The sequence below is a fragment of the Corvus kubaryi genome, unplaced genomic scaffold, assembly GCF_017639235.1.
Source record: "Corvus kubaryi isolate FWS band 111438036 unplaced genomic scaffold, C.kubaryi_AGA036_p1.0 78, whole genome shotgun sequence".
NCBI classification, from domain to species: domain Eukaryota; kingdom Metazoa; phylum Chordata; class Aves; order Passeriformes; family Corvidae; genus Corvus; species Corvus kubaryi.
In genome coordinates, this window is record NW_024582065.1 from 5159461 (window position 1) to 5175009 (window position 15549).

General features: G+C 40.7%; 1 protein-coding gene across 9 annotated transcripts in view; it reads left to right on the forward strand.

Moving 5' to 3' along the window:
- The window catches only part of SPTAN1 (spectrin alpha, non-erythrocytic 1), a 46297-nt gene continuing 30748 nt past the window's right edge, over positions 1-15549 (forward strand). For 8 of the 9 annotated variants that reach the window (XM_042052616.1, XM_042052620.1, XM_042052622.1 and 5 more), the window contains exons 1-10: positions 2971-3018; positions 8103-8342; positions 8959-9084; positions 10412-10552; positions 11537-11683; positions 12284-12417; positions 13109-13253; positions 13346-13500; positions 14756-14891; positions 15361-15462. In XM_042052616.1, the coding sequence (XP_041908550.1) occupies positions 2986-3018; positions 8103-8342; positions 8959-9084; positions 10412-10552; positions 11537-11683; positions 12284-12417; positions 13109-13253; positions 13346-13500; positions 14756-14891; positions 15361-15462 (1359 nt within the window). In that variant the 5' untranslated portion in view covers positions 2971-2985. Of the gene's footprint in view, positions 106-2970; positions 3019-8102; positions 8343-8958; positions 9085-10411; positions 10553-11536; positions 11684-12283; positions 12418-13108; positions 13254-13345; positions 13501-14755; positions 14892-15360; positions 15463-15549 lie in introns of those variants that run through there. The other variant, XM_042052618.1, reaches the window with a different exon arrangement.

Sequence of the window (15549 nt, forward strand, 5' to 3'; positions counted from 1 at the left end):
ACGTCACCTCCGGCCGCGCTATAAAAGGGCGGGCGCGGGCGGTGCGCGCGGTCCGTGGTGGAGGGCGCGGAGCTGGCGGGAGGTGCCTGCGCACCCACAGACCCGGTGAGGGGATGGGGCGAAGGGCGGGCGGGGGGCGAGGCGCGGCCTTCACCGCGCCCGGCTCGGGCTCACCCAGCCCCGCACGCACGGCCGGGCACAGGTGTGCGGGTGCGCCGGGGGAGGCTGAGGCCGGCCCTGCCTCCGCGGGCGTTCCGGCCGCCGCTCGCTCTCGCCTTCCGCGGCTCCGCCGGACGGTTCTTTATCGCGGGGAGCCGCAGAGCCGGGCCCAGGGTCTCCCCGCGGCCCTCGGGCGAGCGGAGCGGAGCGAAGGGCGGGGGCGCGGCGCGGGTGAAGGGCGGGCGGACAGGGAGCGGTCGCAGCCGCCCTGGCCAGCGCGACCCGCGGCTGGAATCCCATTCAGCGCCCCGAGGAGGCACAAACAGGCGGAAAATAACATCCCCTGCCGCTAACAGCCCCCGCCGTGCCCGCCCGTCCCTTCAGGGGTGCCACCCAGCATTTCCCGGGGAGAATTCCCGGGGGATGCAGCCCCCGGCGCTCCGCGGCGCCGGGAATCATTGCACAGCAATGGCTCCCGCGGCTGCCCAGCCCTGTCCAAGGTCAGGAGATGCGGCGAGGAGAAGGAAGAAGCGATGGAGGGGCCGGGGCATGGAGGAGAGCCCGCTCCGCAGGGCCCGGGGGTCTCCGGGCAGGGTGGTGGCTTAGCAGCGCTGACAAGCAGGGAGGCATTTCAAAGGAATCTCCCGATCTCTCTTCCTTTCATACATGTGTCACTTTGTATGTAGAGCAAGGTCTACTGCTTCCTTTGTAAAAGAATCAGGATTTGTCCCTGCCCTGATTAGTTTTTTTTTTTTTTAATTTAAAATAAACCCAAGTCAAGTGTTTCTCAATTTGTTGCCTGCATGCACCTTACCTGGTTATAACGATATAAATCTGCATTGCTGGTCATAAATATGTGCCAATAGGGCAACCATTGTCCCTGATATTGACGGAAAACCAAGCAATTATCGCTGTATCTTTTTTCAGCAGGTTCATATTGGCTGTTCAGGATTTTTTTGTAGCTGTTTTATTATAAACCAGCTTCGTGCTCCAGTCGAAAATGTACGTGACTCTTGAGCAGTCTTTCATACATATTTAAATAGGTTTTGAAGAGCAGTTGTCTGGAGATGGCGAATGAACACATCAGGGAAAAAAGAAGAAAAAACAACCCAAAAAAAGCCAACTCGGCCTGAAATGGTATCTTTCTGGAAAACAAGTAATCCATTTTCTTTTGGCATTTTTGTTTTCAGCAAAGTGCCAGAAGATTCCAATGACTATGTTCACCAAAAGGCCTTAGTCAGGGATTCAGATATGTTCAAAATAAATTTTAAATTCTACTGTGGAATTTTCATGCATTTATATACAACTAGCAGTGAGTTCTTCTTTGAAATCTTCAGTTGTCCTTATTTATAGATTGTGCAGAGAAAATGATGGACAAAAGGTTGAAAATGGGATGCTTTCTGCTGCATTGTGTGCAGAATCTGTAACTATAATAATGGCAGAAAATACTTGAACCAAGATAACAGGTTACATTGTTCACAAGAAGTAATTTATTTCCATTCTTGTTGAAATAAAAAGCCACAATATCTGTATTGGTCAGACTGAAATAGAAATTTTATTTAAAAAACAGACTTAGACGTAATGCTTATATGAGATCTGTAGTTCAGGAAGCTAAACATAATTCTGGTTGATTTTTTAATTACAGAGGTAGCAACAATAACAAAAAAGATGGTTACATTTACACATTTTAAGCGGTTTTGCACATTTTTCTCCTGCATAGCAGTAGGATAAGAGAGGCCTTAATTCTCTTGATGGAGGGTGGTACCTCTTGGTGAGAAATTTGTATTTCTCAACTATGACATTTACAACTAAACTCAGTAATTTAACACAAATAACTTGGTATCTTTGCTGCCTTTTTTTGGTCCATTTAATGTATTTGTGGGGTTGCAACTTTTTTAATCAGAAATACATTGCTTTTTGGGGGCAATTGATCACTTCCCCTGTATCGGAAGAAATAATACTAATTCCTCCCTTTCCTCCTCTGCTTGTTAGCATAGTGTGGGAGTTTGTTTTTCACATTTGTCCCTAGAGTGAGTATAGGCAGCAGAAGAATGGGGTGGAGCAGACTGCAGATGCCGTGGATAGTGGATGGAGACTGAGACTGGGAGCACAGCCCGGGCTGTGCTCCCAGGGCTGCCCGTGGGTCCAGCAGAGTGGGAATGTGCCAGCTCCCTGCTGCAGCGGACACAGGTGAAGCTGTGCAAATGCCAGAGAGACCTCCACATCTCCAGCAGGCACAAAGGCACACACACACTGCTGCAGTTTTCCACTGAGGGATTGCAGCGTGTCCATGGGGTGGGAAAATTCGGTGGATTGGACACTCTGAACAGCTACATCTCAAAAAATACCTTCTGTTGCAACTGCTACTTGTCCATTTTTTTGTTGTGGCAATTGAAAGTCAACATTTTTGTAGATACTTACATTCCAAAACTTCTGATTGAATTTGTGTCTTCAAATTAACCTGTCACACTTGCTTATGCTGCAGCAAGAACCATCATTTGCCAAGTCCAGATAACTTGCTTTACGTTCTGTTTTGACCTTCAGATTATGGTAGTTTTTTGGTTTGTTTTTAACTAACTGCAAAGGTTAGTACATACTGAATTAACTTAAGTTTTCTTGTTGATGTTGTAACGTTTTTGCATGAGGAGGTTCGTCATTTTCAGTAGCTTGGGTAACACACCACATTATTTTATGTGACAAGGAAGCAAAAGGAAAGTAATTAACAGGTACTGTGACAGAAAAAAATTCAGCTGTATCCTTATGCTGGTCATTAGTTGAATGTTATCTTGATTTCCCCCTCCCTTTTAGACTCTACATTCTTCCATCATGTTGTCATCGTTTCGTAAAGTCAAAGTCCAGGTATTCTTCTGTAATGCATGCAGTGCCCTTGTCACACTTGCCTGCCTTTATTGCAGTGACCTGTTTCTAGCCACTGGTTTGAATTTGTTCTATACAGCAGGTGCTTTATTTGCATTTAGTGTGTGTGTGATCTGCCTTTCCTTTAATACTTTTGAGTTGCTTAATTTCTGTCTGTGATGCATGATGTGTGAATGTTTTATAGGAGTTACAGCTCAATATAATCAGGTTTTTATACTGACTAATTTTCCAAGAGGTTTTTGTTTTAAAACATACCTGAGCAGAATCTTTTTCTTAATAGCATCTGCAAATCAACTGTGAAGAGATTTACAGTGTAGAACATTGTGCATTCAAAGTTGGCTTTGTTTCCTGTTCACCCAATTGCACAAATTTATAATCCTTGAGTTGTTGTGGTGTAACTGTTTCTACACAGTGATGCTTTTGTTTCAGTGGTGATAAAATAAATAGGATGTATGGATCAGAGTTCAGCTGGGGAACACAAGCAACTAGATTTTATTTGGAAATGGTAGTGATGCAAATGTTTATACTGCAATTAAAATGACAATGAAAAGATAACAAATGGGGATGGAAAACGCTGGGGTTAATTATATAATCTTGCATTACCTGTAAACTCTGCATTTCTGCAATGCAGTCAAGATAATTTGCTTTCTCAGGAGTCTCAGCAGAGTGCAGTCCTTGCCAGTCCTGGATAGTTTTATCAAAGGTCTGTGATGTTAAAGCAGAAACATATCCAAAAAAGCCCCGTTGTATGTAAAGACACCAAATTCAGATGGGCAATTCAACTACTCTTATTTAAATAGTGGAATTGGGATTTTAAGATTAAATGCCTAAAAATGAACAGGTCTTTATCTGTCTTCGTATTTCAAAAGTGCATAGTTGAGGCTGTGCTCAAACCCTCTTGTCAGCCTAAATCATCAGCTTTGCAACCACTTTGGTTTAACCAATTTACATTTATTTTCTCTTCTAATGTGACAGTTTCTGTGTCCCTGCAATACCTGCTTAAATTTTGGGACTGGTTTGAATTTTACCTGCACTGGGGTTAGTCTGTAGGAGTCTACAGCATCAAGCAGCAACTTCAGCACGTCTTGACTTTTTTTTTGTACTGCAGTGCTTGACTGATTTTTCTGGCTTGGAATTTGGGGGAGGTTTGGGGCTGTGACCTTCCTTAATAGCATATTTGGACACAGTGTTCTGCTGCACATAGTCTAACCTTAAAATGTCTTTATTTTGTAAAGTTAAATTCAACAAACCAAAAGGCCAGGCATCAATTTTGTCCCAATAGTGTTTAAATCTCCAGGATAGGATATGGCATCCTTTAGCTCCTTCTCTGTAACACAACATGCTCAGGCTCCCTTTGCAGGAGCCAGTGCTGTGCACGTTTTCAGAAGGATTCTCTTTGATTTTCCAGCAGTACAAGTATTTATGGACTTCCATAAACCAGGCAGTCATGGTGGTTTGTTTCTTCCCCGATGTTTTGAGGGAGCTGTGAATGGGAGAAATGAAAGCTGGGAAAAATGTTATTTTTTTTTTCTCCGTCCTTTTGAAGGTTATTTTCGCATCCATTTTTTGCTCAAAGAAGAAAGATCAGCAATCTGTTCCTGTTCCCCAGGAGGGAGTAGCTGAGATCAGTTAAATCTTCTTTAGACAAGATTGACGATGTGTGATGTTGAGGAACATAAAAAAAGTGCATCGAGCTGTTCATGTGTGCATACTTGGGAAGCAGGAATGCTGTGATAGGGAAAATATTTCTGTTACAGGCTACTACTGAGGTCATGTATGCTGAATATATGTAACACATCAGGACTTTTCTTAAGAGAAAGTAATTATTTTACTGCTTCTTTAGATCTTGATGATGTACTGATATCTGATTGTTTTTCAGGCAAAGGAGTTTAATTTTTTTAAGCTTCATGTAACTGTTTTTAAAAATACACTAAAATCTTCTGCCTAGCAATGAATGTATTTCACATTTGTGCTTTTAAATCCCTGAAAACATGTTTTGGTAAGGGAAATGCTGACAGCTCTGCTGTGTGGCACCACTGTAATTCCTGTTGAACCCACCTCAATTCCGCTGTTCCCGAACTTGAATGGTGTTGCTGACATCATCGTTGTTGCACTGTGGTGTCTGTAAATACCTGCAGTTGTATATTTTTGTGTGCTATTATGTATAATTTCTATTGACTGGGGAAGGCATAGATGGAAGGTTGAGAGTAATAAGTTTGTTTTGTTGTTTCAGGGTTTTTTTCCTTAATTTTCCTACTTCTTTTTGTTGGCTATTTTTTTTTTTCTTTTTAAATAACATCACCAAAATGGTGCAGTGTGAAGAAGCATTTCTGATTTTTTGAGTTAGACATAAGCTGACCTAATGTCAATCTTACAGCATGAAAGGAGGAATGAAATGTCCTCAGGACAGTCCAGATCTGCTCTCTAGGGCTTGGAAAGTTCCCTCAGGCCCCATCCTTATCGCCCAGCACCGGCTGTGCCGGGCGGGGCTGGAGGGATGACGCCGGTTATCTGGGGAGAGCCTGGCACAGTTACATCCTAGCACTTCTCACCTTAAAAACATAAAGCACAACTTCTAGTTGATGGGATTCGTGCAAGAAGTGCCGAGGTGTATCCTAGGTGTCTTCAAACGATGTAGTTGAACCAGGAAGGTTTGGGAACATCTTGGAGGGGTGCTTGGTATTCCAGGGAGTGCTGCAGTTGGAGGTGATAACATCCAGGGAGGGAGGGAGACTGCATTGTTCTGCAGCATCCATGACTTTTGAGTTTTGAGCTCCCTGGTGGCTCTGGCAGCACAGACACTGCTGACGTCGCTGGGGCTGCAGGAAGAACAGTCCATTATTGCTACACTAAAGCACTTCTTTTACAATTGACTGGCTCCACTGTAGTTACAAAAGGAGCCTTTCTTTTAACCAATTCCAGCAAAAAGAGGAGCCAGATTGCCTGGCTTCTGTGGTGAGAGGCAAACCAGCTCCCAGGGTAAATCACAGGAGGTCTCCCATTGGGCTTTCAAAATTGTAACAATGTTTGAAATGATAATTTAAATGATTTTAATGTTTCCCTAGATTAATAATGTAAATAATTAAATAATTTAAAATGTTTTCAAATGACTTTGCAAAGGTTATTTTTAATATTGAAATACAAGTTGAATTGTATTGTACAGTGAATGAGTGTAGAGTGTTCCAGAGACTGACCAGGATTTAATTTTCTCCCAGTACTGCCCAAAACCAGAACAAGCAGAGAGGGGCTCCAGCCATGCAGTACATTTGACCAGCTGCCACTGTGTCATTCCTGAACACAGTGCAGTTTAAAAGAAGTATTGTTGGGATTCAAACACAGCATGACAGGGCAGGAAAGGAAGTTTTTAGCAGTAACTTCCTTTCCTGGAGGAAAAAGGCTGTTTGAAAGAGTGCTGGAAAAAACAGCTGCTTTCTCAGGGAACCATATCTGTGCTTGAGCTCAAGTTATGTTCAGGGTTTGAGCTTTTAATACTCAGATACACTAATCAAGTGGAGATTTTGGTAGCGCTGCAAGACGAAACCTGGGCTTTGTTTATGTAACGCACTCTGGGTTGGTTTTTCTCCTTGCCTTCTTTTGACAGTAATGAGTGGAAGAAAAAGAAAAGCTGATTTTTCTTTCCTTCCTGCAACTGCCGCAGTGCAGCTGGGGCTCAGAGTTCATGGGAGCAAGGAGTGCTGCTGGCACAGCTGTCCTCTGGAGGGTGGGGACCTTGGAAGGGAGCTCAGGAATGTGTGGATTCGTCCCCATATGTTCCTTTCTATCAGATTGTCCTTTTGCAAGTGCTTGGAAAACACGGCCCTGTAGAACACTTTCCAGCCTGTGGAGTTTTCCATACAATTATGCAAGATACATGTCTAATTAAAGCATGAAGCTAACTAATGACTAAATAACAATTTAATATTTAATGATGTATTTTAACTGATTGCCTATGTCCTTTAGTATGCAGTTCTAGTCTGGGTTTCTTCCCTGTCTCTGGCAGGATTGATGAGAAGTACCTTTAGCTTGGAGTGTGCAGAATTGATGGTAGAAAAGCACTGAGTGACTTGTGTAAACACTTGTACACAAAGACATTAATTGCAATATTGTTCAAGCACAGAAGTGTTTGTTGCAGCAACCTCTTGATATACAGAGTTAGTTGTTAAATAAGTGGTTAAATATCCAAACTTCAATGATAATAATAGTTCCACTTCTAAAATTTGTGTTACAGTTCTGTTCTAATGCCCAGATATCTTACTGAAAATCAAATTGCTTTTTGAAAGTTTAGGAACCGAAAATTAAAGATTGTCCCAATTTTAATAGAAAAGACAGTAGTCAAGTCTTTGCTGCCTGTGGCAACAATATTAGGTTTTAGTTCATGAAGTAATATAGAAGGATTTTCAGTTGGAGCAAGATCACTGGTTAAATAAAATGCTCTTTGAATTACTTGTCTAAGGCCAGATCTGTGAAGCCTCTTACTTGCTTTTGAAAGGTTATATAGAGAGTGGCAGGATGGGTTTGTAACTTTTTTTAGAGAACAAAGAAGAGATGCATCAGAAAGAGATGTGGGTCTATATATGTATGTAAGTGTATATAGATACATCTGGGCCACTTAACTGTTGTTCAAAGAAGAGTAATATTCTTTAGTTTAGTATTGAATATTTTAAATAAAATGTTTTGAGATATTGTATGTTGTACAAGAAATGTTTTGTGTTGGTATCTACACATATTTGTGCACAAACTCACATTTTTAGCTCTTTTATTGGACACTTGCATGCTACAGTTTGAGATGACACGGACATTACATGACTGCAGCCATATTTGTCCAAACCAAATAGGTGTTAAATGTCTTTGTAAATTTTTCTTTACCACTATTTTCTGCTAGAAGTGAGGTTTTATTTATATGTAAGATGTTTATATTTTATACACATACCTGCCCACACAGAGGAAGATCGTAAGTAAACAATGTGTGATTTTAAAAAAACAGCTTTTTTTTTTTGCATGGATTTCTTCCTGATCTACCAGTGTTTTATAAGACAAACATAATGGAGTTTTATTTTTGCTTTCAGAAAATGGATCCAAGTGGTGTAAAAGTGTTGGAAACAGCAGAAGATATCCAAGAAAGGCGTCAGCAAGTTTTGGACCGTTACCACAGGTTCAAGGAACTCTCTTCTCTGAGGCGCCAAAAACTTGAAGATTCCTATCGATTCCAGTTTTTCCAGCGTGATGCAGATGAGCTTGAAAAATGGATCCAAGAGAAACTGCAGATTGCATCTGATGAAAATTACAAAGACCCAAGCAATTTGCAGGCAAGTCTTCCTGCCACTTTATGTTTCCTGCACTATTAATTTTGGGGCGTTACAGGTCAGCTGGGATAGAAAAAACACAGAAATGAAACTTGATCTGAGAGTGAAGAAAGATGCAAATACCCATGACCTTGGAAAGTGCTCTTCAAAAGCTTGGCTTTTTTGCTGATGTAATTGGAATATTTCTAATAATGGATTAGATGCTACATCAGCATAGAAAAAGTTACTCAGTGTAATGTAGTGTAAAACCAACTTTGTTTAATCCTAGAATTTGTTGGATGCCTTAACTCTGTGAATAAATGTGAATTATCACTTATTGTTTCCACAAAAAAAAAGATATTTGTAGAAAATAAGTTTGTGTGGGCGGAATTAGCTGACAGGTTCTCAGAGGTTTGAACACTGTCATGTGCAAGAGCAAACACAAGAAAGAAGTAACTAAAACTGGGATGTTTGAATCCACCTGTCAAACACATGATACAACTGATTTCAACTTTGCAGTTTTATTATTTGTTTGTCAGTCCTGAATATGCATAAAATACCCTTTAAATCTTGATGCTGGGGAATGTGGAGGAGTCCGTGCACCAAATCTCAGTCACATTCTTTGATGTTTTCCTTTCAGGGGAAGCTGCAGAAGCACCAAGCCTTTGAAGCTGAGGTGCAGGCCAATTCAGGAGCCATCATTAAATTGGATGAGACTGGAAATCAGATGATAAATGAAGGCCATTTTGCATCTGAAACCATAAGAGTGAGTTTTAAAGCTTTTTACCCCTCCCCCCCTCTTACAGGCCATTCCTTAAGCACTTTGTTCAGATTGCACAGATAGCTCTATATTCAAAACCACTCTTTAAAATTCTATGGGTATTTGATTAGTCAAATAATGAGAGAATTTGTATTTTTAAGCTCCGAGGTGTTTTTCTCTTTCATGAGCACCCAGCTCATACCTTCTTTTAGATGTGGTTCTGAGGAGAATTGTTTAAAGATGAGATGTTTTCGTAGTGATTATCAAACTTGATTGATAAGTTTAGCATTTCATTCTAACTTGCCTTCACTGGTTCAGTCCTTCACGCCGTACCGGACTGCCCAGCGCCCGATAGTCACGGCCACCCAAGTGGGGTCCCACATACGAGTAGGTGAAGCTTGTGGCTCTGCAGTGCAACTTCCTTTTGCAATGTCTCCTTTCTTCCTTGGCTGACAGTTTGCACCATCCTTCTGGGCACTGCTCAGAGCTCTTTCCTCCCTTGAAATCTCTTTAATTGAACTTTCTGAGTGGATTAAGTGGTATCCGCCCATGATGTTCAAAAGCTTCTCTTGAATGACTTTCAAGTTTCAGGTCTCGATGAGCAAAGTGTTATAAACAATGGGTGGAGCAGTTACTTTCCTGTTTTGCAAGTTGTGTGCATGTGTGGGAGTGCAGTTTTACTTTTTGTTGTCTATAAAGTTTATAGTAGCTCCCAACAGTTTTGAAAGGCCAAGTGCAGCCAGAGAAACTCAATATTAAAACTAGTAATTGTTCCTAGTGTGTCCATATCATGTCACTTCACAATGTTAACTAAATATATAAACTGTTTAGTGTTAAGAGAAGTGGTTAAAATACAGTGAAATGGCATAAGTTTGACTTGAAACAAATGTGTTGTCTTAAATAAAAATAAATTCCCAAAGGAAGATGCAATTCACTTATTGTGAGTTGACTTTCATATAAAAGACTGAACATTTGAAGGGGAGAGCAGCAAATTTTTGGTCTGACTTCACATTAGTATAGAATTTAAATCAAATTTTATCTCAGGATGTTTAGCTCATAGTTATGTAAAGATATTTGATAGCTTCATTAATTTATAACAACTGTCTAAATACTCAGTTCAGTAATTCCTATTTTTGTGTTACACCACTTTATATAATTTGAAAACTATTTACTGGAGATAAAATCGTGAGGTTTGTCCCTAACCCTTTGTCTAAGGTAAGGTTTAGGATGTACAACTTCAGAAAAATAAATAAATCTACTGTTAAGGACAGGAAGGGAATAAATCTCATCTTCTTTGACAGGGGATTTTAATAACAATATCCTTTTTTTTCAGACTCGACTGCAGGAGCTGCACCGACTATGGGAATTACTGATGGAAAAGATGAGAGAGAAGGGAGTCAAATTATTGCAAGCACAGAAGTTGGTGCAATATTTACGGGAATGTGAAGATGTCTTGGACTGGATCAATGATAAGGTGCATAATTACCTCCCTTTACTGTCTCCTTGATGGGAAATTTGATGTGCTTGTGTGGAAAATTTCTGTCAGCATAGAGTTGCTGGAGGTCAGGTAATCACAGAAAGCTTGTAAAGGCACCTGTATATTTTATTTAGTTCTTCACATTGCATCAGCAGTAGGTGTGCAAACTACTATTGCTCTTTTGCAGCCCCAAAAAAAGTTACTAGTCTGAGAGGAAGCCTGTGTGTTGGGCAGCACTTAGCATAAACAATTCCTTCTTTGCTTTGAGAAGACAAATAAAATTCAAGTTTCCTCTAAGGGAAATCTTCAACATGAAAAGGAAATGTTTTTTAAGTAAATATTCTAAATTACTTGTTTCAGAAAAGAGCCAGCCTAAGCAGCAAGCAGTGTACATCGTTACTAAATGATTGGAATATCTTTAGATATACATTGTAAGGACATGAACTGCAGGAGGGGACGGTTGGCTCTTGATTCTTTGGACTCTAAGGAAGCAGACCACAAACCACACTATCAAAAGAAAAACAGCCACAAAATAATCTCAGTGGTTTCCTTAAATGATAGTTTGCTATTTTGTGTCACTGTAGGTTCAAACTGTAGACCCTGTATAACTGTTACTGAATACAACATTGCACTTTTTGTGCAAAAATCTTGCATCAGAAGCCTACAGCAAATGCCCATAAACAGTGTAAAAAGGAACAAATTCTAGTCACTCTGTGTGCTAAGAATTAGTACTTGAAAAATTAATACGATCAAGGAAGATGAAAAAAAAATTCTCTTAGTGATCTTGCATATTTTCTGCAGTAATGGGTAGGTGTTGGGGCAGGGAATGGAGTTCAGTGGATAAAACTTTTTTAAATCTGACCTTAAACACTGTGATTGTCTTTGACCTATTGAAAATTAGGACAGTTTGCTTCCTAATTTTTAATAGTGTTTTCCCATAGGATATACTGAAATTAACTTTTTTTTTTTTCACTGTGCTAGGAAGCAATAGTGACCTCAGAAGAGCTTGGACAGGACTTAGAGCATGTTGAAGTTTTGCAAAAGAAGTTTGAAGAGTTCCAGACAGACCTTGCAGCTCATGAAGAAAGAGTAAATGAAGTGAACCAATTTGCTGGCAAACTTATTCAGGTAAGCATTTATGTCTGTTGAAGATCTCTTTTGGCAAGTCAGTTATCACAGCAAACGTTTGTCTGTAACTTCCCCTCTTTTCTCCCTGGTTTGGGGCAGATCTTTAAGCTTTGCTCCACATGGGTACTTGGCTATCTTCACCTTAAATGGTCACCATTTGATTCACTTGTTCTTCTGCCAAACAGCCTGAATAACTGCCCCAGCTGGGAATGTTTCTGAAATTGTGGAGAGTAGTGATTAGTAAGAGAAACTGTCATACTGGGGTTAAATATATTTCTCTTGGACAGGGAGGTTTAATATCTATTCTGTTTTGACATCTGGGGCGTGAACAAGGATGGAGACAGGGCAGGAAGTGTTTCATTCCAGGGAAAAAGAAGATGCTGTTTACAGCCCTCTTCCTATGGACTAATTAGTATATAGGGAAACCACTACTAGAGTATTGAGTGTTTGCACAGTGAAATTTCAGGGAAACTATTGAATTAAGTGATCATCTGGAAAGGACAGTAATTATAAATTGATCTCTTGAAGACCAGCAGCGTTTTGTCAATGGACATAAAGCCAAAGAACATAGGAAAATAGCATTTTTCCTTTGCTTGCCAGGAACAACACCCTGAAGAGGAACTGATAAAGTCCAAACAGGATGAAGTAAATGCAAGCTGGCAGCGTCTTAAGGGACTTGCCCTTCAGAGGCAAGGAAAGCTCTTTGGGGCAGCTGAAGTGCAGCGTTTCAACAGGTATGAACTTGGCTGGATCTGCTGAATGATTTAACCATTGTGTGGGTGTTTAATGATGCATTCAGCTGCACACAGTAGTATGAGAAGAGCTACTGTCTCCTATGGCTTTGCTTTGCTCTTCTGCATGACTTGTTCAATGAAGGCCTTGTTGTTCTACAGTTACTTTAGAATGGTCATTCTGATGGAGCTTTTCAGCACTTGGCAGTTTTATTCATTCCTGCTAATGGCAGTTTTGCTCTTCTTTCCTCTGAGGGCTTTTTCCCCCAGTTCTGTCCTAGATGAGCCTTAAATGGGGTGTGCTTTTTTTTATTGGATGTCAGCCCAATTGTTTTGGAGGCTTTGAGCAATGCCTTTCTATTCTCATCTCCATCTACAGCATTTTGAGATTTGCTGTAATTAAGTTGGAGACGGGTCCAGAGGGGGAAATGGATCCACTCCGTGACAGTGCTGAGTGGTGCTGTAATTCCTGGTTTGCATCTGGTCACAGCGGCCTGTTAATATACTTCAAAGTTTCATGAGATGCAAAGAAAGTCTATTTGTTTGTTTTCTAAAGGATGTTTGTAGTTTGCTGCAGTGTTTATATATATGGGTTTGTATGCCAGTACGTCTGGCACATGTATGGAAACACATCCTGCTTTCTTCCTTTTTCCATACTAGACAAACTGTTTTCAATTTGTGCTTTGTTCTGAAGGGATGTGGATGAAACAATCAGCTGGATTAAGGAGAAAGGGCAGTTGATGGCCTCAGATGATTTTGGCAGAGACTTAGCCAGTGTGCAGGCATTACTGCGCAAGCACGAAGGCCTGGAAAGAGACCTGGCAGCTCTGGAAGATAAGGTACCCCTGCAAGGTGTATTTTACCTTTAGTTTAAACGAAGTCACCTGCTTGTAAAAGGCTGGAAGCTCACTCAGTTTATCCCTGGGTTTAGGTGAAGGCCCTGTGTGCAGAAGCTGACCGTTTGCAGCAGTCTCACCCAATAAATGCTTCCCAAATTCAAGTGAAACGGGAGGAACTCATTGCCAACTGGGAACAGATCCGGACGCTGGCAGCGGAGAGGCATGCTCGTCTCAACGACTCCTACAGGTGGGTCACTGCAGCAGGGCAGTGGTGCTTCCCTCCTTGTTCACATTTGACAGAGGGCTCTTGGAAGGAGAAGAAAGGGGTGCTGCTTCCAAAATTTTGGGATGATTCTGTTGTTTTTGGAGCAGTCTTGTTCACCAAATTCTATTTTACACTAACTTCTCATAGTAAAAGAATATTTACATGATTGAAAAATTATTGCAGCTTTTTGTCATTCTCTGGCTATAGATCAATTATGAAAATAGACACAGTGATGCTTTAGGGCATTTGCTATTTTCTCTACCTGAGTTGAAATGTGCATTTTGAAGTACATTATCTGACTATGTTTCAGCTTTGCTGAAAAAAAAAAAAGCTTTTTTAATACTTTTATTACAAATCTGTTCACTGTGGAGTCTTTAAGAGTCTCTGTGAAGACTGAAGTATGATATATTGTTTGATGCATTGTCACAGACCAAATAAATGACTTCCCTGTTTCTGTGGTAGTTCTTTGTTGCTGTGGGTTTTGTCTTCATCCAGTCTTGTGCCTATACTGATCTGGTCTCTGAAACATAACCTGTTAGATCACTGTTGAGAAGCCATACTAAAAACAAACTAATCCTGATGTGGTGGTTAGTTTACATCCTTTCTGGTTTTGTTTTTCTGCCCTTTGTTCCCTCCCACGATGTGGGATTTTTGGCAGTGGAGACCCACACAAATAATCTTTTTCTTTACCTTCCCTGTCTTAGTATCTTCAGAGCAATTGACAGCAAATGTAAAAGGGAAACAAACTGATCAATTTTGCTGATAAGTGTTAAGCATATGCCAAAGGCAACAACTAAAGGTATTCTGGAAGGAATTTGAGGATTTGTTTGCTTGTTTTAAGGCTGAGTCGTGCAGTTGAAATTTTCTGACGGTTCTCTCCTCCCCACACACCATAATGGTTGTGACAGAAGCAGCCCTGTGGATTATCTTGAGAACTATACTTTGATTTCTGTTGTCCTCAGTGTGTAGTTAGGAATATTAATTTTACTTACAATATAAGTTATATGCAAAACGTGTCTTTGAGGCATTGATTTAGAACCCAACATTTTCATAACTTTAAAAGGCTTCTTGTTTGATTGAAAGCATATTTAGTTATTCAATATTCTGAGCACACTTTTATGTTGTTTTATTTGATCTGAGGAACAGCTTTTATGTTTGTAACCCTTTCTTTGGAGAAACGGGAGAGAAACTCTGCGAATTAATTATTCCCAACCATTTTTTCCTTTGCTTACCTAAGGCTGCAGCGCTTTCTCGCAGACTTCCGAGACCTCACCAGCTGGGTGACTGAGATGAAGGCTCTGATAAATGCTGATGAACTTGCCAATGATGTGGCTGGGGCAGAAGCTCTTCTAGACAGACATCAGGAACATAAGGTAGAGTGGTTATACAGCCAAATCCAGTCAACAGCCCTCTGATTTGTATGTCTAACACGGTCTCTGAGTCAATGTTGCAGCACTGGAATGCTTTGATCATCCAACTAACACAGTACTAGGTTGCTGTCCTGATTTAATATTTTTAAATTGTTTCTAGATGGTAGATATATACTAATTACTAAGTATTTAAGAATGCTTATGATAATATTCTATAAAAGGTAGGCCTGATAGCAGCCAGTTGGACTAAGGACTGTTTTAGTTCTCCATCATGAGGAATTCCTGTAATTAAGCAGAAAAAATACAGCTCAAATCAACTTCTAGTTTCATTTTAATGTAGGAATTTAACCCTAACCCTTAAAAAAAGGTCCCCTGGCTGCCCAGGGTGGGCACCCTACCTTATGTGCATTGTAAGGTAATTCTGACTCTCTATGCTAAGATAAATTTTGCTTTTTCACATCTCCTTCCTTAGGGAGAAATTGATGCCCATGAAGACAGCTTCAAATCTGCTGATGAGTCAGGCCAGGCTTTGCTCTCTGCTGGGCACTACGCTTCTGATGAAGTTAAAGAAAAGGTAAGCTGAGAGCACAAGCTCCTAGAAGAATTTTGTCTCTTTCTTCTGTCTCTCTTAATTTAAAAGGATGATCACATCAGGAACTGG